The sequence below is a fragment of the Lagenorhynchus albirostris genome, chromosome 20 (assembly GCF_949774975.1).
Source record: "Lagenorhynchus albirostris chromosome 20, mLagAlb1.1, whole genome shotgun sequence".
In the NCBI taxonomy this organism is placed as follows: domain Eukaryota; kingdom Metazoa; phylum Chordata; class Mammalia; order Artiodactyla; family Delphinidae; genus Lagenorhynchus; species Lagenorhynchus albirostris.
The window spans coordinates 36684207-36710851 of NC_083114.1; the positions used below are offsets into that span (position 1 = coordinate 36684207).

At 40.4% G+C, this 26645-nt stretch overlaps 1 protein-coding gene across 3 annotated transcripts in view; it reads left to right on the top strand.

Annotated features, from left to right (window-relative positions):
- Nucleotides 1-26645, top strand: part of ZNF652 (zinc finger protein 652) — a 63714-nt gene that overhangs the window by 30848 nt on the left and 6221 nt on the right. The window contains exons 2-7 of one of the 3 annotated variants that reach the window (XM_060135063.1): nucleotides 6812-6908; nucleotides 16546-16611; nucleotides 17463-18625; nucleotides 21175-21322; nucleotides 21682-21797; nucleotides 22259-22403. In XM_060135063.1, the coding sequence (XP_059991046.1) occupies nucleotides 17720-18625; nucleotides 21175-21322; nucleotides 21682-21797; nucleotides 22259-22403 (1315 nt within the window). In that variant the 5' untranslated portion in view covers nucleotides 6812-6908; nucleotides 16546-16611; nucleotides 17463-17719. The remainder of the gene's footprint in view (nucleotides 1-6811; nucleotides 6909-16545; nucleotides 16612-17462; nucleotides 18626-21174; nucleotides 21323-21681; nucleotides 21798-22258; nucleotides 22404-26645) is intronic. The other 2 variants (XM_060135064.1, XM_060135066.1) reach the window with 2 other exon arrangements.

Below are 26645 nucleotides of genomic sequence, written 5' to 3' on the forward strand. Positions count from 1 at the left end.
GCACATTAGTTTTTATTATCTTGTAAGGAAATGTGGAGACTGTTGATGCTTGAAGGTAATTCGATAGTGCTTAGGAAAAGTACCTCTCCTTTGTACTCTTCTACTAGCTTCACTTGCATATTACTGAGGAAACGCAACGACAGTCCCATTTAAATGCATGTGTGGGGCTTCCCTGATGGCGCAGTGGTTAAGAATCCCCCGCCAATGCAGGGGACACGGGTTTGATCCCTGGTCTGGGAAGATCCCACACGCCACGGAGCAAATAAGCCCGTGTGCCACAACTACTGAATCCCACGCACCTAGAGCCCCTGCTCCGCAACAGGAGAAGCCACTGCAATGAGAAGCCCGCGCACCGCGAAGAAGAGTAGCACCCGCTCTCCACAACTAGAGGAAGCCCGCGCACAGCAACGAAGACCCAACACAGCCAAAAATAAATAAATTTATAATAAGTAAATGCATATGTGAAAAACTGCAGTGAAATTTTATTTTTACCAAAGGTTTGTCCAAAGTTGGAGGTGACAGGCATTTCTCAGTTTCATTTCTTACAGATAACGGATTAAATGGACTGCTTAAAAATAATTATTTGACATTAAATTTTGTTAGATGAGATTGCATTAAAACTAGTTATATTTTTCAACTGTATAAAATATAGGCATCTGAGAACACTTTATGATGTTTATCTAAAATATGGTCCAATGATATATGTCATTTGAGGTTTTGTTTATTGTAAAGTTGACTTTTACATGTTGGTGTTGGTAGCTTTTCTAGTGCATCCCAGGTCGATTTTGTGAGCACCTTTAGAAAGTAAGCATTTAATAAATGTTTAACAAATGTATGATAAATGTGCTTTATGTAAAGTATCATATAAATGCATATAACTGTCACCACTGCCATATGTGTTTTGTAGATCAGAGGGTAGAATTTACCAAGTTTTTCAGTTTTGCAGTTTGTTTTCTTGGCTCCCGTTTTCAGGTTGGCAGACTGAGGCATAGGTTGGTAAAATTTAAGGGTTGACAGTACCAAAATTTAGGTTAAAAATGAACCCCGGGACTTCGCTGTTGGTGCAGTGGTTAAGGATCCGCCTACCAATGCAGGGGACGTGGGTTCGATCCCTAGTCTGGGAAGATCCCACATGCCTCAGAGCCGCTAAGCCCGTGTGCCACGACTACTGAAGCCTGCACTTTAGGGCCTGCGTGCCACAACTACTGAAGCTGGCGCGCCTAGAGCCCATGCTCCGCAACAAGAGAAGCCACCACAATGAGAAGCCCGCGCACCACAAAGAAGAGTAGTCCCCGCTCCCGCAACTAGAAAAAGCCCGCGCGCAACAACAAAGACCCAACACAGCCAAAAAAAAATGAACCCTAATTATCGATCCCATCATTAAGCCTGTATGGTCACACATTCTTTACCATAATAATATGGCTTTTTTTATATAAAATAACAAGATCTTAATCTCCCTCACTTATTTCTCTCCTCCCCCCTCCCCCCCCCTCCGGCTCCCCACGCCTCTGGTAACCACCTGTTTGTTCTCTGTATCTGTGGCTCTGTTTCTGGTTTGTTGTTTGCTTACTTGTTTTGTTTTTTAGATTCCACATATCAGTGAAATCATACAGTATCTGACTTATTTTACTTAGCATAATACCTTCTAGATCCCTCCATATTGTCGCAAATGGCAAGATCTCATTCTTTTTCACGGCTGAGTAATGTGTGTGTGTGTGTGTGTGTGTGTGTGTGTGTGTGTGTGTGTGTAAATATATATGTATGCATACACACCGTATCTTCTTTATCCATCTTTTTTTTTTTGGCCGCACCGCATGGCATGCAGGATCTTAGTTCCCTGAGAAGGGATTGGACCTGTGCCCCCCTGCCATGGAAGCGCAGAGTCTTAACCAGTGGACCGCCAGGGAAGTTCCTCCATTCAACTGTTGATGGGCGCTTAGGTTGCTTACATTTCTTGGCTATTGTAAATAATGCTACATTGAACATAGGAGTTTTCTTTGGATATATACCCAGGAGTGGAATTGCTGGATCGAATGGTAGTTCTATTTTTAATTATTTGAGGAATCTCCATATTGTTTTCCATAGTGGCTGCTCTTACAGATTGTTTTTAAGGAAGAGACAGGACATGGTGAGATTTCATTTATTTTAGGCCTACTGAAAGTAGAACCTACTGTATTATCAAAAAAACAAAATTAAGGTTTTAGTGTGGACATGAGTCTTAAACTTAGTTTAATTACTAGGTAGGGAAACTAATTGTTTCATAAGGAATGCATTCTTGTAGAGAACTTTTTAGAATTACAATTTGGATATTTTAAATTTTATTTTAGTCAGTACTAATATAGGATTTAGTGTAAAATCATTTGTGCTTTTATTTTGTTTTTATCCTAATTCCTGGTATTATTTTCCTACTCCTTTTCTACTTCAATTTCTTTACTTATTTTAAGTTTATTCTATTTTGCTTAATTGTATATCTGTTTTATCATATATATGTTTCAAAGATATACTTACATATAGGTCTACAATTGTTTGCCGTCATGTAATTTGACCCCTAAAACACAACTCTAATTATATTAGTTCCTTCCTTAAAAACCTTTGATGCTCTATCTTGTCATCCATATTAACTACAAACTCTTCAGTCCAGCCTTCAAGGTTGGCCACGATATGGCAATAACTCACCTATTGGGACTTCCCTGGTGGCTCAGTGGTTGGGAGTCCACCTGCCAATGCAGGGGACACAGGTTCGAGCCCTGGTCTGGGAAGATCCCACATGCCACGGAGCAACTAAGCCCGTGCGCCACAACTGCTGAGCCTGCGCTCTAGAGCCCGTGAGCCACAGCTACTGAGCTCGCGTGCTGCATCTACTGAAGCCCGCGCGCCTAGAGCCTATGCTTCGCGATAGGAGAGACCACCACAATGAGAAGCCCGCGCACCACAACGAAGAGTAGACCCCGCTTGCCGCAACTAGAGAAAGCCCGTGCGCAGCAATGAAGATCCCCAACACAGCCAAAAATAAATAAATAAATAAATTTATTTTAAAAATAAAATAAATAACTCACCTATCTTGCCACCTCTCCCTTCCTCAAGCCCTATATGCTAGCAAAACTAAACAGCTTACACGGTCTCTTGTTTAAGAATATACCTCACTATTACCCCATTCGAATTTCACTTTACTAGAAGTGACCTTTTCTGCCTTCATTTCTGCCAGTCTAAAACCTGCCTGCCCTTGAAGTTTTCCTGAAATGTACTATCCTTCACAAAACTTTTACTGATTTTCCCACCTGCATGCAGTGTCTCTTCCAAACTTTCAGATTTCTAGTTTTTTTTTTTTTACTCATAGTAAGCAGATAGTAGTTGTTAAATAATTACCTGACCATCCAAAGACTTTGAGATTAGTTGTTATTTGACAGATGTATCACTGACATAGTTTCCTAATGAGAAAAAAATGAGTAGCCTTCAGCAAAAGCAGGAAAGCTTTGACTAAAGTATCAGACCAGTGCATTGCTATCACAGACCCAAATGTCATCCTGTCCGTTCTTCCTAGTGGATCTGTTTTTCTTTTTGAAAGAACTTTGCTGATAGGCATTTATCTTTCCCTCCTTGATTCTTTCCATTTCTTGGTGGTTTTAGTTCTGGCCTGATCCTCATAGGTAGTTGTATGCTTTAGAAACCTCTCCATTCAGCAGGACCAGGGTCTGGCAGTACATGGGTGGTTTGAGCTTTGGAAACAGGTCAGGGGCCATGGCTCTGAAGGAGTGGAATAAGCACAGGTATCAGACTGATATACCTTACCAGGCTGCCTTTTCAACTTGCAAAGACTCGTCCAAAATAGTGTCTTTTTAACATACAAGGAGGATGCCTAGGTACATATTTTAATAGAAAAAAAATTAAATTTGTTGAAAGTAACTATTAAAACTTCTCAGGAAACAAAATTGTTTTCCTTTTAAAACTAATAAACACTCTTGAAGACTGCATAAACTTAATTTGTGGTCCACTTGGGGAAAAAATGGCATTGAAAAAAAGCACATTCTGGAAGCTGTACTTTACTATCTGTATATATGCCGTCATATGTTCTAACTTTTTTTTAAAAACTGTATTTTCTTCCCAGTAGCTGGTCCAGCTTTTACAGTACTAGGACTGACTGCTTCTCAGCTGGTGAACCCCTGACATACACACCACGTTTTCCCCCAAGTTGTGTACACTAATTATAGCAAGACACTAAGGAATGACCCACTTCATTTTGGAATTTATTTTATGACACTTCAGACAATTATCTTTAAGAACAGATGAACTTGTGTTGTTTTAATACCATAGAGAGATGAATTTAAGCAGCTTTAAATATCACTGAGGGTTATTTCTTATTTGCCTCTTCTGTCTACCTTCAGGTTCTTAGAGCTCAATACATTCACTTAGAGAGTCTTCTAAAAAACTAAGATGATTTGTAATAAGTAAGTTAGAACTGAGGATACGCATGAAGAGTTGGATAATGGAACATGGAAGGTTCTAATTTCCCTAATGCGGTTTTGGTATTGTAAAGGTTACTCTGTCGTGCCCTTAGGAGATATTTTAAGTTTTCTGGAAAGAGACTAAAGAAAGATTATCACCAAAACTCAGACAAGGGAAAAGGTGCCAAAACCAAATGAAGAAAGTAAAATGTGGGCAGAATGCCCATATGTGTCTCAAAGTGAACAGTTAGATTGTGTCTTCTATTGTGACAGTGTGATTTATTGGTGTTTCGATGAGCCTTCCTGATTTTAATAGTGGTGAGATGTCACTTTCAGGTTCATATGGGGGGACTTCCCTGGTGGTCCAGTGCTTAAGACTCAGCTCTTCCACTGCAGGTTCATATGGTAATCCTATATATGTGTACATCATTTAAAATCATATAAAGCAAAAAAGGGCAGATTTCCAAGTGGTCCAGTGGTTAGGACTCAGCGCTCTCACTGCCGGGGCCCGGGTTCAGTCCCTGGTCGGGGAACTAAGATCCCACAAGCCACGCAGGGCGGCACGCCCCTCCCCCCCAAAAAAATAGAATACAGCACTTTAATTGTCATTTTTTAAATAAGGAAAAGTCTTATTTTCAAACTTATTAAGTAGAGAATTCCCATGTGAATTGATCCCTTCATCTGTCTGATTTTTAAACTTTTCACCTAGCAATTCTGTCTCTGCTGTCTAGCTTAAGACTGAGACCATCGATATATGTAATACATATTCATAAAGAACTGCATTAGCTAGGTTATGCTGCAGCAACAAACCACCTCCCAATCTAGGTGGCTTAAACAGTGAAGGATTTGTTTCTCACTACGTGGCCATGATAGATGAGCAGGGGAGCTCTGCCCGTGTCACTCAGTGGTCCAGGCTGATGGAACCACCACCTTCTTGTACACTATTGGTCACCATGCTAAGAGGGAAGTGAAGTCTGGAGGGTCTCTCACTAGCTCAGAAGTGATTCACATTGCTTATTTCGCAACATGATGGCCAGATCTAGTCATGTAGTCCCATGTAACTAGGCAGGGCCAGGAAGCACAACACTGCCGGTACCAGGGAGACAGCTGAAAATATATAATAAACAGCACTGTTCTTTTAGTCACCAGATAGTCGATCTACCCTCTCTCACAGGCAAAATACACTCACTTCCTCCCCAAGTAGGGAACCCCAAGGTCCTATCGAATCATGGCATCAAGCTTGAAGTCCAGGGTCTCTGAGTGATGCAAGGATGTGATGGCTGGTGGTCTGTTCGTGAGGAGATGATGCACATAGTAGTCTCCACATCAGGCCCAGATGTTGCTCTTTCTGATCCATAGATTTGTGAAAGAAATTGGCAAATGATTGGCTGCCGTCACATACAATATACAGTGGTGACTAGCGACAGGATGATAAAAAGAAACACTCCCATTGGAAAGGGGGAAGAACAGGAGACATATAGCAGTCAGTGGACTGCAGCAAATTCTGCAGTTCCTCTGAGCAGTCATTGAGAGGACCCCTCCAGGGATGGGGAATGTTCTCGAAGAGACCCAGACTTGGCTCCTTAGCTCACTTGTCTGTTCTTTCTTTGCTCCCCTAGCTCCATCTTGTTGGACCTCCTCCTCCTTTTTTTCCTATTATGTTCCTTGGCTGTATCCCAAATGGACAATGAGGAATATACCCCTTTAAGGAGACGAACAGCTTTCTTAGTCCACTTCCTGCCATAGATGCCTGGGACCCCAAAGATCATTTTAAGAAGGTTTGAATAGTCATAGGCTCTCAAGCCCAGGCTGGTGGTCGTTTTGGCAGTATAACTCTCAAAAACTTAGTTGTATTTTTACTTATTTGTTTCCAGTCAGCTCCATGTGCCCTAGCCACGTCCACCAGTCTTTTCTAGCCATACTTCATAGATTTGCTGCATAACTCTGCCTTGTTGGTCTCATACTTCTTCCTTGACTTAATTTTGAATACAGGTATTTCTGCCATAATGCCGTATATGCTTTCCTGAATTCTGCAAAATTGCACACTAAAATAAACAGGGCTTATGGGAAAAACAGGATTGGGCAGACCACTCCAAAGCTGTGGAACACTGTAACCAGTGCACTAATAAAAGCAAAATTAATTAAAATAAAAACAGTAGCATATTAAATCTCCAGTGGCATATGCACTCAGCATCAGTTGGTGGGAGCTTTACAGACTCAGTCCCCTGGGTGCTTGTTTCCTCCTCTGAGATTTTGGGGTGTTGAAGACATTTGCGTATAATAGGACTAATTTCATTACAGTAAAAATTTGATCTATGGTATGGTGTATGCTTCAGCAATCAAAAACTTTCTTTCTTTTTTAAACACAGGAGGAAAAACATATACCCTCAACTTCACCAGATATAAAGTGGAAAGTGCAGTGGTTCATGAAGCAGCTGAACCAGCCACAACTTGCATTAAAGGAAGGTACAGAAGTGGGATGCTTAGCATTTTTCTTAGTGTTTTCATATATTGCTAAAGCTTTCTTTTTAATTTGGGAAAGCTTTCTCCTGATCACTTCCAACAGGAAAATTTCGTATAAACCAACATGACTTCTGTGTTATATTGACATCATTTCCCTATTTACTAATAGCATTTGAACTAATTCACATCAAAGAAACGTGCTTTGTAGCAAAACAGACTAAGAGACTGCTTTGGTGAGAGAACCTCTCTTTAGTCTCTTTTTAGAAAAGCTACTTTATTCAGCACTACCTTAATCAGTTGGGAGGTTTTAGCAGTGGTTGTGAAGGCCAAAACTTTCACTTGATCCTTGCCTCAAGACTGAATTCTGCTCAGCATTTGTAGCTCAGAGACCTTCTCAGTTGTGTGTTAAGCACCTGCTGCTTCTAACCCTACAAATCACTGACCTTCTGGACTCCTTTTTTTATGATTGGAAACTGACTGATTCTTTTCTGAATTCATCCTTTTCAAATAATAATTTGTCAAATACAGCCAAGAGTAACCAACACACTCTTTTAATAGTCCATTTTCCCACTAGAGCTATAAGTTTTTATGGCATATTAACTCTCATCACCACTGTGCAATATGAGCTGCTCTCCTTTTAGCCTCTGATAACTTTTTCCTTGCCTCCTTCTACCCAGCTCCTAAGCCTTCACCATATACTTTAGGTTTTTTGGTGAGGCAGCACCACACTTCTGGATTCCACCTGTATCAGCTCGGAGAGGCCAGGTTATGCTGCAGCAGTAAACAACACAAGATCTCAGTGGCTTTGTAGTGGGAAGCAGCAGCATAGCACAGGGAGATCAGCTCAGTGCTTTTCGACCACCTAGAGGGGTGGGATAAGGAGGGTGGGAGGGAGGCTCAAGAGGGAGGAGATACGGGGATATATGTATGCATATGGCTGATTCACTCTGTTGTACAGCAGAAACTAACACCTAACAGCATTGTGAAGCAATTATACTCCAGTAAAGATGTATTTAAAAAAAAAAAAATCTCAGTGGCTTTGAAAACATGCTCTCCTTCAAATTAAATAAAAAACAAAAAATTTAAAGATCCACAGCCTTATGCATATCCTGTGGGTCATTTTGTTCCTTGGTGTCCCAGGTTGATAGCAGTCATAGCAGTCATCACCCTAAGGATCGCTGGTCCCTGTCTCAGAGGGAAGAGAGGTCTGGAGGGTCTCATATTGCTCTTCCATGTATCACTTCTACTCAGCTGTACTGGCTGGAAATAGTCACACAGCCCCACCCAACTACAGGGGAGGGGGCAGGGTCAGAAAGTGCAGGTCTGTCATGTGCCCAGAAGGCCGAGGGTCAGGGGTATTTCAGATAAACAAATTGACCACTACCACAGAGGATATCCTTTCATTTATTTTTCTTTGTCTTCATGATTTTGTTTTATTCCTCTCTTTTTCTGGTTAATTGAATTTTACTGTCTGCCCTCCCTTGCTTAATTTGAGATAATTAATGTGGTTAAGTTTATTTACTGGTACTTGTAGTAGTTTACATTATTTCCACGGGTCAGAAGTTTGGGCAATACAAAATAAAGCTACTATGATTTTCCTACTTAAAATGCAAGGTACAAAACTGATGCAAAAAGGTATGTGGTTACAGGAATAATTGAGTTTTAATTATTTTGGAATGTCATTTGTCATAGTAGAAATAGACCATGAGCTTTGGAGTCAGGCAGGCCTGAAGTCAAACATTGCTTCTGTCATTTAATAGTTAGGTGATCTTAGACAAATAATTTGACCTCTCAGAGGCATAATTTCCTCTTTTATAAATACAAAAAAGTATAAATATATCTATTCAGATGTCAAGTAAAACATGGTGGCACTTATCACCGTTTCTTTCTGAAATTCTACTAAAATGAAAGTAAAATAATTTTTTATAATTAATTAATTGATTGATTTGGCCACACCACGCAGCTTGTGTGATCTTAGTTCCCCAACCAGAGATTGAAGCTAGGCCCTCGGCAGTGAAAGCACAGAGTCCTAACCATCGGACTGCCAAGGAATTCCCTAAATAATTTTTTTAAAAGAATAAATCCATAAGGAGAGAAAATGGAAGAGAGACAAAAGCAGAGGAATGATAGAAATAGTTGTGAATTACGTATTATAGTCATAATAGTGTAAGCAATAAATCACTTAACAAAAAAGTGATACAACTATATGGGGAGGATGAAGGAAGAGTTGGGAGCAATAAGGTAAGAAAACTATAGTGGGAGACAAGTGGTACTATCTAAAATTGAAAAAAAAAAGTCAGGAAATAGAAATACAATCACAGGGACTTCCACGGTGGTCCAGTGGTTAAGACTCGGTGCTTTCACTGCTGAGGGCCCAGGTTCAGTCCCTGGTTGGAGAACTAAGATCCCACATGCCAGGCGGCATGGCCAAAAAAAAAGGAAATATAATCAAATTGTTTAGAAATATGAAAGTACATACAAGGGGAAGGGGTTTAGGAACCAAGATGGTGGAATAGAAGGACGTGCTCTCACTCCCTATTGCGAGAACACCGGAATCACAACTAGCTGCTGGACAAACATTGACAGGAAGACACTGGAACTCACCAAAAAAGATACCCCACATCCAAAGACAAAGGAGAAGCCACAATGAGATGGTAGGAGGGGTGCAATCACAGTTAAATCAAATCCCATAATTGCTGGGTGGGTGACTCACAGACTGGAGGACACTTGTACCACAGACATCCACCCACTGGAGTGAAGGTTCTGAACCCCACGTCAGAGTTCCCAACCAGGGGGTCCAGCAATGGGAGGAGGAGTTCCTAGAGAATCAGACTTTGAAGGCTAGTGGGATTTGATTGCAGGACTTCAACAGGACTGGGGGAAACAGAGACTCTACTCTTGGAGGGCACACACAAAGTAGTGTGCGCATTGGGACCCAGGGGAAGGAGCAGTGACCCCAGGGGGGACAGAACCAGACCTACCTGCTAGTGTTGGAGGGTCTCCTGCAGAGGCGGGGGGTAGCTGTGACTCACCATGGGGACAAGGACACTGGCAGCAGAACTTCTGGGAAGTACTCCTTGGCGTGAGCCCTCCCCGAGTCCACCATTAGCCCCACCAAAGAGCCCAGGTAGGCTCCAGTGTTGGGTTGCCTCAGGCCAAACAACCAACAGGGAGGGAACCCAGCCCCACCCATCAGCAGTCAAGCGGATTAAAGTTTTACTGAGCTCTGCCCACCAGAGCAACAGCCAGCTCTACCCACCACCGGTCCCTCCCATCAGGAAACTTGCACAAGCCTCTTAGATAGCCTCATCGAGGAGAGTGCAGACAGCAGAAGCAAAAAGAACTACAATCCTGCAGCCTGAGGAACAAAAACCACATTCACAGAAAGGTAGACAAGATGAAAAGGCAAAGGGCTATGTACCAGATGAAGGAACAAGGTAAAACCCCAGAAAAACAACTAAATGAAGTGGAGATAGGCAACCTTCCAGAAAAAGAATTCAGAATAATGATAGTGAAGATGTTCCAGGACCTCAGAAAAAGAATGGAGGCAAAGAACGAGAAGATGCAAGAAACGTTTAACAATGACCTAGAAGAATTAAAGAACAAACAAACAGAGATGAACAATACAATAACTGAAATGAAAAATACACTAGAAGGAATCAATAGCAGAGTAACTGAGGCAGAAGAACAGATAAGTGACCTGGAATACAGAATGGTGGAATTCGCTGCTGTGGAACAGAATAAACAAAAAAGAATAAAAAGAAATGAAGACAGCCTTAGAGACCTCTGAGGCAACATTAAAAGCAACAACATTCGCATTAAAGGGGTCCCAGAAGGAGAAGAGAGAGAGAAAGGACCCGAGAAAATATTTGAAGAGATTATAGTCGAAAACTTCCCTAACATGGGAAAGGAAATAGCCACCCAAGTCCAGGAAGCGCAGAGAGTCCCATACAGGATAAACCCTGGGAGAAACACGCCAAGACACATAGTAATCAAACTGGCAAAAATTAAAAACAAAGAAAAATTATTGAAAGCAGCAAGGGAAAAATGACAAATAACATACAAGGGAACTCCCATAAGGTTAGCAGCTGATTTCTCAGCAGAAACTCTACAAGCCAGAAGGAAGTGGCATGGCATATTTAAAGTGATGAAAGGGAAGAACCTACAACCAAGATTACTCTACCCAGCAAGGATCTCATTCAGATTCAATGGAGAAATCAAAAGCTTTACAGACACGCAAAAGTTAAGAGAATTCAGCACCACCAAACCAGCTCTACAACATATGCTAAAGGAACTTCTCTAAGTGGGAAACACAAGAGAAGAAAAGGACCTACAAAAACAAACGCAAAACAATTAAGAAAATGGTCATAGGAACATACATACTGATAATTACCTTAAACGTGAATGGATTAAATGCTCCAACCAAAAAACACAGGCTTGCTGAATGGATACAAAAACAAGACCCATCTATATGCTATCTACAGGAGACCCACTTCAGACCTAGGGACACATACAGACTGAAAGTGAGGGGATGAAAAAAGATATTCCATGCAAAGGGAAATCAAAAGAAAGCTGGAGTAGCAATACTCATATCAGATAAAATAGACTTTAAAATAAAGGATGTTACAAGAGACAAGGAAGGACACTACATAATGGTCAAGGGATCAATCCAAGAAGAAGATGTAACAATTATAAATATATATGCACCCAACATAGGAGCACATCAATACATAAGGCAACTGCTAACAGCTATAAAAGAGGAAGTCGACAGTAACACAATAATAGTGGGGGACTTTAACACCTCACTTACACCAATGGACAGATCATCCAAAATGAAAATAAATAAGGACACAGAAGCTTTAAATGACACAATTGACCAGATAGATTCAATTGATATTTATAGGACATTCCATCCAAAAACAGCAGATTACACTTTCTTCTCAAGTGCGCATGGAACATTCTCCAGGATAGATCACATCTTGGGTCACAAATCAAGCCACAGTAAATTTAAGAAAATTGAAATCATATCAAGCATCTTTTCTGACCACAACGCTATGAGATTAGGAATGAATTACAGGACTTCCCTGGTGGCACAGTGGTTAGGAATCCACCTGCCAGTGCAGGGGACACGGGTTCGAGCCCTGGTCCGGGAAGATCCCACATGCCACGGAGCAACTAAGCCTGTGTGCCACAACGATGGAGCCTGTGCTCTAGAGCCCGCGAGCCAAAACTGCTGAGCCCAAATGCCACAACTACTGAAGGCCATGCGCCTAAAGCCCATGCTCTGCAACAGAGAAGCCACCCAACGAGAAGCCTGCGAACTGCAACGAAGAGTAGCCCCCACTTGCCGCAACTAGAGAAAGCCCGTGCGCAGCAACAAAGACCCAAGGCAGCCAAAAAAATTAATTAATTTAAAAAAAGATGAATTACAGAGGAAAAAAACGTAAAACACACAAACACATGGAGGCTAAACAATATGTTACTAAATAACCAAGAGATCACTGAAGAAATCAAAGAGGAAATCAAAAAATACCTAGAGACAAATGACAATGAAAACACGATGATCCAAAACCTATGGGATGCAGCAAAAGCAGTTCTAAGAGGGAAGTTTATAGCAATACAAGCCTACCTCAAGAAACAAGTAAAATCTCAAATAAACAATCTAACCTTACACCTAAAGGAAGTAGAGAAAGAAGAACAAACAAAACCCAAAATTAGCAGAAAGAAAGAAATCATAAAGGTCAGAGCAGAAATAAATGAAATAGAAACAAAGAAAACAATAGCAAAGATCAATAAAACTAAAAGCTGGTTCTTTGAGAAGATAAACAAAATTGATACACCATTAGCCAGACTCATCAAGAAAAAGAGGGAGAGGACTCAAATTAATAGAATTAGAAATGAAAAAGGAGAAGTTACAACAGACACCGCAGAAATACAAAGCATCCTAAGAGACTGCTACAAGCAACTCTATGCCAATAAAATGGACCACCTGGAAGAAATGGACAAATTCTTAGAAAGGTATAACCTTCCAAGACTGAACCAGGAAGAAATAGAAAATATGAAACAGACCAATCACAAGCAATGAAATTGAAGCTGTGATTAAAAATCTTCCAACAAACAAAAACCCAGGACCAGATGGCTTCACAGGTGAATTCTATCAAACATTTAGAGAAGAGCTAACACCCATCCTTCTCAAACTCTTTCAAAAAATTGCAGAGGAATGGACACTCCCAAACTCATTCTATGAGACCACCATCACCCGGATACCAAAGCCAGACAAAGATACTACAAAAAAAGAAAATTACAGACCACTACCACTGATGAATATAGATGCAAAAATCCTCAACAAAATACTAGCAAACAGAACCCAACAACACATTAAAAGGATCATACACCATGATCAAGTGGGATTTATCCCAGGGATGCAAGGATTCTTCAATATATGCAAATCAATCAATGTGATAAACCATATTAACAAATTGAAGAATAAAAACCGTATGATCATCTCAGTAGATGCAGAAAAACCTTTTGACAAAATTCAACACCCATTTATGATAAAAACTCTCCAGAAAGTGGGCATAGAGGGAACCTACCTGAACATAATAAAGGCCATATACGACAAACCCACAGCAAACATCATTCTCAATGGTGAAAAACTGAAAGCATTTCCTCTAAGATCAAGAGCAAGACAAGGATGTCCACTCTCACCACTATTGTTCAACATAGTTTTGGAAGTCCTAGCCACAGCAATCAGAGAAGAAAAAGAAATAAAAGGAAGCCAAATCGGAAAAGAAGAAGTAAAACTGTCACTGTTTGCAGATGACATGATACTATACATAGAGAATCCTAAAGATGCCACCAGAAAACTACTAGAGCTAATCAATGAATTTGGTAACGTTGCAGGATACAAAATTAATACACAGAAGTCTCTTGCATTCCTATACACTAATGATGAAAAATCTGAAAGAGAAATTAAGGAAACACTCCCATTTACCATTGCAACAAAAAGAATAAAATACCTAAGAATAAACCTACCGAGGCTTCCCTGGTGGCGTAGTGGTTAAGAATCCGCCTGCCTATGCAGGGGCACGGGTTCGAGCCCTGGCCCAGGAAGATCCCACATGCCACGGAGCAACTAAGTCTGTGTGCCACAACTACTGAGCTTGTGCTCTAGAGCTCGTGGGCCACAACTGCTGAGCCCGCGTGTCACAACTACTGAAGCCCACGCACCTAGAGCCTGTGCTCCGCAACAAGAGAAGCCACTGCAGTGAGAAGCCCGCACACAGCAACAAAGACCCAACACAGCCAAAAATAAAAATAAATAACAAATAAATTTAGAAAAAAAAAGAAAATAATAAACCTACCTAGGGAGACAAAAGACCTGTATGCAGAAAACTATAAGACACTGATGAAAGAAATTAAAGATGATACAAATAGATGGAGAGATATGCCATGTTCTTGGATTGGAAGCATCAATATTGTGAAAATGACTATACTACCCAAAGCAATCTGCAGATTCAATGCAATCCCTATCAAATTACCAATGGCATTTTTTACAGAACTAGAACAAAAAATCTTAAAATTTGTATGGAGACACAAAGGACCCCGAATAGCCAAAGCAGTCTTGAGGGAAAAAGATGGAGCTGGAGGAGTCAGACTCCCTGACTTCAGACTATACTACAAAGCTACAGTAATCAAGACAGTAGGGTCCTGGCACAAAAGCAGAAACATAAATCAATGGAACAAGATAGAAAGCCCAGAGATAAACCCATGCATCTACGGTCAACTAATCTATGACAAAGTAGGCAAGGATATATATACAATGGAGAAAAGACAGTCTCTTCAGTAAGTGGTGCTGGGAAAAGTGGACAGCTACATGTAAAAGAATGAAATTAGAACACTCCCTAACACCATACACAAAAATAAACTCAAAATGGATTAGAGACCTAAATGTAAGACCAGACACGATAAAACTCTTAGAGGAAAACATAGGAAGAACACTCTTTGACATAAATCACAGCAAGATCTTTTTTGATCCACCTCCTAGAGTAATGGAAATAAAAACAAAAATAAACAAATAGGACATAATGAAACTTAAAAGCTTTTGCACAGCAAAGGAAACCATAAACAAGACGAAAAGACAACCCTCAGAATGGGAGAAAATATTTGCAAACAAATCAACGGACAAAGGATTAATCTCCAAAATATATAAACAGCTCATGCAGCTCAATATTATTAAAAAAACAAACAACCCAATCCAAAAATGGGCTGAAGACCTAAATAGACATTTCTCCAAAGAAGACATACAGATGGCCAAGAAGCACATGAAAAGCTGCTCAACATCACTAATTAGAGAAATGCAAATCAAAACTACAATGAGGTGTCACCTCACACCAGTTAGAATGGGCATCATCAAAAAATCTACAAACAATAAATGCTGGAGAGGGTGTGGAGAAAAGGGAGCCCTCTTGCACTGTTGGTGGGAATATAAATTGATACAGCCACTATGGAGAACAGTATGGGGGTTCCTTAAAAAGCTAAAAATAGAACTACCATACAACCCAGCAATCCCACTACTGGGCATATACCCTGAGAAAACCATAATTCAAAAAGAGTCGTGTATCACAATGTTCATTGCAGCTCTATTTACAATAACCAGGACATGGAAGCAACCTAAATGCCCATCGACAGACGAATGGATAAATTAGATGTGGTACATATATACAATGGAATATTACTCAACCATAAAAAGGAACGAAATTGGGTCATTTGTAGAGATGTGGATGGGTCTAGAGACTGTCATACAGAGTGAAGTAAGTCAGAAAGATAAAAACAAATATTGTATATTAATGCATATATGTGGAACCTAGAAAAATGGTACAGATGAACCGGTTTGCAGGGCATAAATTGAGACACAGATGCAGAGAACAAACGTATGGACACCAAGGGGGGAAAGCGGCAGGGGGTGAGGGTGGTGGTGTGATGAACTGGGAGATTGGGATTGACATGTATACACTGATGTGTATAAAATGGATGACTAATAACAACCTGCTGTATAAAAAATAAATTAAAAATTTTAAAAAAATAATAAATTTTTAAAAAAGAAGAAGAATACAAGGGGAAGGGGAAGAGGAACAGCTAAAAGGAACACTTTTGTCTCAGGTATGGGACTCAGATGGGATGCAGCAGGCAGAGGATGGCAGCTTTTTTATAAACCTTGCAGTATATTTGACTTGTAAAACTATGTATGATTTTTTTGAGTGATTACTTTGATAAAAAATTTAAAATAAGTTTAAAAATCAACCCCAGGGCTTCCCTGGTGGCTCAGTGGTTGAGACTCCGCCTGCCGATGCAGGGGACACGGGTTCGTGCCCCGGTCCGGGAAGATCCCACATGCCGCGGAGCGGCTGGTCCCGTGAGCCATGACCCCTGAGCCTGCACGTCCGGAGCCTGTGCTCCGCAACAGGAGAGGCCACAGCAGTGAGAGGCCCGCTTACTGCAAAAAAAAAAAAAAAAAGTCAACCCCAAAGTTTTGTAGTGAATATTAACTAAAAATAATAAATAATGAGCACCTTTACAATTCTGTGCACATAGCAGGTATTCAGTAAATACTAGTTTCCTTCCTTTTGTCAATTAATAGGGTACGTGCTTGCAGTGATATTCATATGACTCAGAGGTTAGGTGGTTGGCTAAGCAGCAATGTGAGGTATGTCACAAAGCAAATTGTGTGCCTTTCTCATCCGTTTTTTAATGGATGGTTTTATTTTTCTTGGAGCCGTGTCAGCCTTATGGTTACTGTTTCTTAGAATTTAGACTTCTATGCAGCTGACACTTCAAAAATCACCTGGTCATTGAGTGGATCTAGAGAGCTATGCATAGAACAAATTTAAAAATACTTAGCAACTCTGAAATTACTCTAAGAAACCTGAAAACAATGATATCCATACCTAGATTATAAATTATTTAAGGCCAGTGACATTTCTCTCTCTTCTGTAGTTGTCAATTAGCTGCTTTATTTTCGTGGTCCACAGTGCCTAGCCCACTACTACCTTTGTTCCATGAGCTCTCACTGTGGTGGATGGTGGTGACTCATATTGAAAAGAAAACCAGCCAGCATAAGGTCCTTACATGTTTCATGGACAACACATATTGTGTAACTGGACTGTAAACTCCTTGGGGACACAGACCATATATTCTGCCATGTCAATACGTCCAGGATAATGAATGCCATGCAAAAACAGATATTCACTTAGTCATCAAATATACACTGAACACCTACTAAGTGCTGGTAGTCACTGTGCTAAGCTCTAAGAATACCTCAGTGAACTGGACAGGTAAACTCCTGCTGTCTTAGAATTTACATTCTAACAGAATGTTTGCTGAGTTCATGTAACCCAGTAAAATGATGGCCCACAATGAACCATTTAAGCAGGATAAAGAATTGTATATATAAAGAGTTTAATCATTTTAAGATATGTTTGTTGTATGATGTCAGTGCATGCTATAAGAAGGAAATAAGAGATATCTGATCTTTTTTGTCTTTGCTTTTCTTTGCAGATAAGATGCTCCACGTCATTTGCAGCTTTCTTCAAAAGAAAAATCACTAGTGCTCTGCTCTTGCCATAATACCAAACCTTTTGACTTATGCTTTGGTGCTGCAACACTGGAAGAATTGCACACAGGTTCCAGGAATACCTTTTTTTTCATCTGAGTGATCCTTTGTGGATGGAAAAGGATTTGAGTCTTAATAATTACCCTGTTTTAAAGCTATTTCTCTATAGTCTGAACTGCTTCATAAATTAGGCCACTTACCAATGAGCCACACAGTCAGTTCTTGTCAGGAGCTGGTTGAAAACTGTGCTGTGCATGTAGCAGGGATGGCACAAGAAGACAGCCGTCGTGGTCAAGTGCCACCTACCTTTTATCATGGTGCCAACCAGGAGCTTGACCTGTCCACCAAAGTGTACAAAAGGGAATCAGGAAGTCCTTATTCTGTGTTAGTGGACACCAAGATGAGCAAACCACATCTCCATGAAACAGAGGAGCAGCCGTATTTCAGGGAGACAAGAGCAGTGTCTGACGTGCATGCTGTGAAAGAAGACCGGGAGAATTCTGATGACACAGAAGAGGAGGAGGAGGAGGAGGAAGTCTCCTACAAAAGGGAGCAGATCATAGTGGAGGTAAACCTTAATAATCAAACATTAAATGTATCTAAAGGGGAAAAGGGTGTCTCTTCTCAGTCCAAAGAGACTCCTGTTCTTAAGACAAGCAGTGAGGAGGAAGAGGAAGAGAGTGAGGAAGAGGCCACGGATGACAGTAATGACTATGGAGAAAACGAAAGGCAGAAGAAAAAGGAGAAGATAGTGGAGAAGGTCAGCGTTACACAAAGGAGAACGAGGAGAGCTGCCTCTGTTGCCGCAGCTGCCACTTCCCCTACTCCCAGAGCTACAAGAGGTCGTAGGAAGAGTGTAGAGCCACCTAAGCGCAAGAAGCGGGCCGCAAAGGAGCCCAAAGCGCCAGTCCAGAAAGCTAAGTGTGAAGAGAAAGAGACTCTGACCTGTGAGAAGTGCCCCAGGGTGTTTAATACTCGCTGGTACCTGGAGAAGCACATGAACGTTACTCATAGGCGCATGCAGATTTGTGATAAGTGTGGCAAGAAGTTTGTCCTGGAAAGTGAGCTGTCCCTTCACCAGCAAACAGACTGTGAAAAAAATATTCAGGTAGGTTTCATCACCAAGAGGGCAAACTTTCCAGGATAGAACCTGGCTGTTCACACTCACCTGGTATCTGCCCAAGAGAATAAATACCATAGAGGCCGAAGGGACAGTTTTCACCAATTTATCTTTTTAAAAGCCCCTGCTCTGGTCTTTTCAAAAGCAGCCTTAACATTTTCTTTCAAAAGCATTAAATTTAACTGACGCTGGACTAGTGGGAACCCAGGTACATTGGAAGGGGGATCTGTTATAGGTGATTGACAAGGAGGTAAAGTCAACACCGACTTTGCACTGAGATTTACTCTTGTAAGACATGTAATATAATTCATTCTGGCATCTTCTCTGTCAAGGTGGGAGATATCAAGTAAAGGTCAGGAGTAGAGAGAGGTCCTTTTCTAAGGTTTGAAAGGATGCCAGATGCTAGTGCAGCTGATGGGGACAAAAACCATAATGAATCAGACTGGTGGAAATGGAAGATCTCCAGGAGTGAGTTTGCTTTTACCAGTGGAGAGATGACAACACTAAATTTGTCAAGAGGCTGAGCCCATGGGAATATGCAGACTTTAAACGAGGCTGAGCTGGTTGAAAATGTTGCCCACCTGGCAGTAGGGTTATATAATGCTACTGTGCAGTATTGTTAAGGTAACAAAACATGGTATTCAAACCAGGCTAGTCCTTGAAAGGACTATATTGTGATAGGTTAAGAAGTGTGCTAATTATATCATGTTGAGTGAGTTATATTATGTTGAGCTATGTTGGTTTGCACATGTGAATGCATATTAATGAATATTCATAAAAGGTAAGTCTATTAATGTCTCCAAAAGATATGTAAAATAGAAATTTCTTGTACCATATTTAAGCTAAACTTCTTTTAGAAGATGAAATTGTTTTGTTTCAGTGTGTTTCTTGGAATACTCCTGATTTGGAGTGCTCCTTATTTTTCACGTTTCTTTCTTGCTTTTAATCGACAACCAAGATCATTGCTTTACTTTAAAGAGGTTTTTTTTAAAATATAAATTATATTTGCTAAAAATTCACTGCTTTTTGATTCGTCAGTTGTGACTTGATCTCTGACACGCTTGGTAAATAAAAGAAGACTGAATCATGGTGCCTACCCTCCAATAACTACTGGTGCCCAGGGCCTGGTTCTGAATTGGTTGCTGTTGCAACTGTTGTTCAGGCCAAAAGGAGTGCAATGCTGTGCTGCACCCTAGGGGTCAAACTTAGTTCTGTAATGATTCGTGGCTGAAAAAGGTATATCTTGATCTTGATGTTATGTGGTTTTTTTTTTTTTTTACTCAAATTTGCTTCATTAAGTACAGAAACCATTTAATAAATCCTTTTTTTGTGTGACTTTCTTCACTATTCCTCACCATAATTTCATTTAAACTTGTATTTAGGTTTTGTGGATTCTGCTAAAGGAACTCCTTTTGCATTTCTAATCCTGATGACCTGGTAACAAGTAAACATTAAAACCGTGCCCTACAAAATAGCTTATAGGAGTTGTCTGTCCTTCTCTCGAACAGTATCCCACCGGAGGCTTATCTCTGTGACTCTCCTCAGAGTCCTTGCTTCCTGAAGGGATAATGTGTTCAGAGATCTTTATTTACAGTGAATAACAACTTGCTCCCTTCAGCATCCCAGAGTCCGATGGTTACCTAGAACTTCCTAATATTGCTTTTAACCATTTTATTTTGATACATGTTATGATAGCCTAGACTAGTGATGATCCATCGTACAGGGAACCAGGCAGGACCGCCTGTGTCTCCCGGGAAAGGGGAGGATGAGGCCAACAGCTGAGGGGTCATATTAAATTCTGCCAGGGGGGAATGTTTAATAGAGAAAATTAGATTTGGGAAAATATAATAAAATCTCAATAATTTGTGTCAGTGAAGGCTCCAAATGCATTCTCTAAGCTACAAAAACATTGTTCTATTTCTACAGATATATAACCATCAATGTACGCTTTATCTTGTTTTTATTTATGTTAAGTTAAAATTAGTTTGTATTCTCTGGTAAACACGTATTAACTGCATAGTAACCCACGTGTAGGAAACAACTGCTCTTGGTAATCCATATATTAAAAAAAAAAAAACTTGAAGGTTCTTTTCAAAGGTATAATGCTAATTCGGTCAGTTCTTTGACATTAGTGGGACTTCCTTTTTGTGGGACTTCCTTTTTGCCTTACGTTTTGCCATTGTCTTCATACTCCCAAAGTGTCTCTAAAAAAATTCATCTTGGAAAATAGAACATAAGGACGTTGGTGTTGGAATCTGGACTCCGTGGATTTGTTTTGGATTCTGGCCTGTGCCACGAATCTAAAGCACACCCGTTTCGTGGGACTTCCCTGGTGGTCCAGTAGTTAGGACTCGGCGCTTTCACTGCCGTGTCCCAGGTTCAATCCATCCCTGGTCAGGAGAACTAAGATCCTGCAAGCTGTGCAGCTTGGCCAAATAATAATAATAATAAGGCACACCCATTTCAGCTGCCAGTCAGCAGGCGTGGCTTTCTGGAAGCTCCTATAAATAAAGATTCTTTCTATTTATCCTGCTCAGTGTGTTTCCTGTAATAAATCATTCAAGAAACTCTGGTCCCTTCACGAACATATCAAGATCGTCCATGGATATGCAGAAAAGAAATTTTCCTGTGAAATTTGTGAGAAGAAATTCTATACCATGGCTCACGTACGGAAACACATGGTTGGTAAGTCTTTTCTGTTGCTTTTCTCGTACACCTATAATTTTCCCTCGTTTTTTGGTGTGTTTTATACTTTGGATTGGGCAGGATATGAGGAACTGCCGTATTTGAATCAGTTTTGACTTGTTGAAACTAAATACAACATGTCTTCAGTAAGCATCACCAAATTGGATGGTAGAGTCTTCCACACCCAGGTTTCTTTGCAACGTTGTTATTTATTCCTTCAGAACTTTGCCGGTAAAGCCTCACAAATTAGAGAACAATCAATTAAGATGGCAGGACCACCTTACAGTAGGACATATCTCTTTTCCCATTTGAGCTCTTTGGTGGACTGTTTTTGAGTATAAGTGCATTCTGTGTTGCAGCACACACGAAAGACATGCCATTTACCTGTGAAACCTGTGGAAAGTCATTCAAACGCAGTATGTCACTCAAGGTGCACTCCTTGCAGCACTCTGGAGAGAAGCCCTTCAGATGCGAGGTAAGGCATGTGCTGCCCACCAGGCCCAGGCATGGGGGCTGGCTTATGTTTACGTGGTGAGCCGTGGGAGAGAGGTGTGCCTCGTGCAAGGCACAAGGCTGCGTTTCCCCAGAGCCGTCAGACCCGTGCTCTGAGCGTTGCGTTATCTCACTGCTGGATAGAGAGCGGTCATTTTTAACACAGAGTTAACTCAGATTAGGTTAAGTTTGGGAATAACACGTGACGAGTCATTTTACTTTTCTCAGTAATTCAGAGAAGTCAGATATACTTCAGGGATAATTATTTGGGAAATTTTCCCTTTTATTATAACTCAGCTACGGAAATATAGCAGAGCCAAATAGTTGACGCAAGCAGGTTCTATTTTGAGTATGAAAAATATACCTAATCTCAGGCTATGTAGGGTGGGCGCAGGTAAAGCTGCTATGCTTGGCATTCAAAAATCTCCACTGTGTCCAATGCAGAACTGTGACGAAAGGTTTCAGTACAAGTACCAGCTACGCTCCCACATGAGCATCCACATTGGGCACAAACAGTTCATGTGCCAGTGGTGTGGCAAGGATTTCAACATGAAGCAGTACTTCGACGAACACATGAAAACACACACTGGTAAGAATTTCTTGGGAAAGGTACAGATATGTCTCAAGCACTTGTTAATGATCACCTGTGAGTCTGTTTACTTAAAGTTCTAAGCCATGAGTCTGCATTCTAAGTGCAAATTCCACTTTAAATAAACCTCCTATATAAAAATACAAATTTATAATACCGAAAAGTTAGGCTTTCATAATTTTATTTATTTAAAAAAGGATTGTTAGTGCCTTTTAACTGTGGGTTCCTTCGAGATGATGGACTCTTTATTTGGGACACAGGATCTCCCGAAATTGTATGAAACTTGTTTTGCATATGTGTCTGTGTTATTTTTCTAAGGAAGGGGTTCTGGGTCTTTAAAAAATGGAGGCCAGTTTTTTTTGGTTTTATTTATTTATTTTATTTTTGGCTGCGTTAAGGTCTTCATTGCTGCGTGCGGGCTTTCTCTAGTTGCCGTGAGCGGGGGCTACTCTTTTGCGGTGTGCGGGCTTCTCATTGCAGTGGCTTCTCTTGTTGCGGAGCACGGGCTTCTCATTTCAGTGGCTTCTCTTGTTGCGGAGCACGGGCTCTAGGCGCACGGGCTTCAGTAGTTGTGGCACGCGGGCTCGGTAGTTGTGGCTTGTGGGCTCTAGAGCGCAGGCTCAGTAGTTGTGGCGCACGGGCTGAGTTGCCCCGAGGCATGTGGGATCTTCCTAGACCAGGGCTCAAACCTGTGTCCCCTGCATTGGCAGATGGATTCTTATCCACTGCACCACCAGGGAAGTCCCTGAGGACATTGTTTTTAATAGGATACCCTCTCAATATTCTTAAAGTTTGATTGGATTTTATTTACCAAAATTCACTACTTTTTACGAACACATCCATCAAATGAGTTTTAGTAGTATTTTAACTACATTGTGTTTTCAGAGGTATATGCTTCATAGCGTCGATTTGAGTCTTGAAAGCATTGGATCACACAGCCTCCAGGAAGCTAGTTAGAATAATAGCCCCTTGTAAACACTGAGGCATTGTACGTCTGTCTTATCTTGACGCTCTGGAATTAGCTGTCTTGGCACAAATTGAACAGTGTGAAACATATTTCAAGTTTCTAAATAAAATCTAATCACAGGATTCTAGGTTCTATTAGTCTACAGAGTAGCAGAGCCAGAAAGAACCACAAGACATTATCTTCCTTACCCTGCTTAACTAGTGGTGAGGAAGTTCTGCCCATAGCTGCGCCTCTGTAGTTCCCGTCTCTATTAAGTCCAAAGAAAAACACCTGCCTGGTGGGCTTCTTTCCCATTCAGAGCAGGACCTCTGATTTCAAGGAATAAGCTAGAGAAAGAGCCATGAGAGGAGTTTACGTAAATTACATCTCAAAAGGTAGTGATAACTTTGAAGCCTAAGTGGATAGCAGGATATGTCAGAGTATTTTAACAAATTCTCGTCTTAAAACCTGGTGGCTCTTGGATAGGCTCTTAGTTCTGAGTAGCTTTTAGGGTGCAGTTTTCTGTTAATTCAGCAGGAAACTATGGAACTAGACAGAAAATAAGTTTTTTTGAAGGCAGAAGCTGTGTCATATTTACACACGGCGCTTGGCACATAGTAGATGCCCAGTAAATGTTTGTCGCAAGATTGGAAGGAACCTCCACCACTTAAGCCGCTGCGCTCACCTTCTCTCTTCTGCCCGTCTCCCTGCGCTTCTTCCTCCCGGGTCCCCCCTCTCTCCTTCTCCTTCTGCGTTTCTTACTCTTTCTTCTTTCCCCTTTGTCCTTCTTTCTTTCTTCAGGCCCTTGAATGTCCATAATATGAAACTGAAGTGTACATTTTGTGATTAATGTATAAGTTGAATAAAACTTTATGTTAAGTATTCTTCTTTGACCAAATAGGCAAGCTGAACATTCCCTGTTTCTTCTAAAGGAGTACAGCCACCTAAATTCACTTAAGTTTTTATTTTTCTCATTAAAGGTAGTAGTACATACTTATTAAAGTATATTAGAAAATATGAAAATTGAAATGATCTATAATCTTATCAATGAGAGATGACTACTGTTAACATTTTAGCACATATTTTTTTAATTCTATAGTTTCTTAATATACATATAGATACTATGCATAAGTGTTTATACGTTCATGTATATAGTAAAAAAACAAAAGTTGGGTCTTTACGCTCTGTTACAACCTGCTTTTTATTTTACTGTATTATGTCATTAACAGTAATATCATTTTAATGGTTGTATAATAGTCCTTCTTATAAATTTGCTGTAATAATAGCCATCATTTATTATGCACATGTATGCTGAGTACTATCTTAAATACTTTACATACATTATCTCATTTAATCAGTATAACCTTTACAGTGGTCCTGTTACGGATGTTATCTCTATTTTATTTAGCCAGTTCCCTTTTGGACATTTAGATGATTTCTATTTCCAATTTTTCTACTGTTATAAATAATACTGTGGCAAACAACTTTGTGGCCAACACAGCCATGATTATTTACTTAGGATAAATTCCTAGAAATGGGATTATTAGGGCAAAGGGATGTGTATAGTTTTAAGACTTGGTGGTATGTATTGCAAAATAGCCATCCACATACACTCTTACCAGCTGCGCGTGAAAATACCCATTTTCCCAACCCTATCCAATGCTAAGTAAAGTCATTGTTGAATTAATAGGTGAAAAATGGTTTCTTACTGTGTTAATTTGCACTTAATTGCTAAGTAAGATTGAACATGTTTTTTCATATGCTTGTTGGGTATCAGTATATTTTCTTTTCTGAATTGCTTGTGCCTTTTCTGTATTCATCTTGCCATTGCAGTGTTTGGCTTTTTCTTATTGTTTATGATAGCTCTTTATATATATAGCTCTTTGTATATATTTATATATATGGGACCTTGTCTAACACCGATATTAAAATCCTTTTCCCTGGTTTGCATCTGCCTTTTAGTATTGTTTGTAATGCTCACACTGGGAAAGCGCTGGATGGTGGAGTTGGACACACCTGGCTCTGCCGCTCACTAGCAGCGTGACCTTAAGTGAATTATGCAACCCCTGTAGGCCTCTGGTTCCTTGGTACTAAATAAGGATTACAATGGTACCTGAAAGGATCCGAGAAGGGTTAGCTTTTAAAGAAGAAAAGGGATAGGTCTTTTAAGGCTGGATGAAACCACATTTAGAATACGTTTTGGTGGGGGTTAAGGCCATTGCAGGAACTGACACTGATTGGGCTGTTTCTTTGCAGTTAAAGAGAAGTGAGGTAGATCTTATCTAGGGAAGCCGACCAGCCCTCAGGCAGGGTTTCCTGGGATGGTGTGGACATGGGGTGAGTTCAACGTAGAATAATTGTTGATTCTCTTTGTACCAGGCACAGTGCTAAGTGCTGAGGGATACAGGATGAATTAAGACCTGTTTTTTGCCCTCAAGGAGCTTATAGTCCAGTGGTAGTGATGATGATGATGATGGTAATAGCAGCACTAAAATGCACTGAATGTCTGCCATGTACCAAATACTGTTCTAAGCACTTTCCTCGAATTTCTAACTTATCGCAATAACCTATTATTATTATCTTCATTTTTCAGATGAGGCTCAGAGAGTAAAGAACTTGTCCAAGGCAGTCTGACTCCAGAAACACATACTTAGTTACTCTGATACAAGTAATAAAATGGAGGGATACGCAGGACATCATGAGGGCAAAAAGCACCAGCCCAGAGTCTGGTTCTCAGCTTCCAGAATTTGTCAGTGTACCCGAGCAGATGAGGGTCAGAGGGATTGATATGTGCTAAACAATCTTAATAATATATAAATAAAGTTGCTAATTTACAGTGAAGAGCCTGAGTGACAAGTGCTTCCGAACTCTTACGTTCTTTGGTCTGAATATTCTTTGCCTAAAATAAATTTATATGAGAAGCTAAATTATAATCACAAGATCATCAGGGACAGAAAATTACAGCAAAGGAAGGTAATTGAGTGATCTTAATTGTGAGTACCATCCTTCATGGAATCCAAGAAGCCATCAGTTTTAAGACAAACCTCATTTATCTATCACTAAGGAAATGCTGCAAATTAAAGAATGACACGTCACCGATGGTTATGGTATATGTCAGTTTCACAGATGTAAATATTTTGGGGGAAAGGCATGTCTTAGAATTAACTAATATTTATTTATAAATATTAATCAAGAATCTACTAAACGGGGCTACTGTAGCGAACAAGACTGAAATAGTCCCTAGATTCACAGAGCTTACAGTCACGTTGGGGTGATAGACAGGCAAGGCATAACAG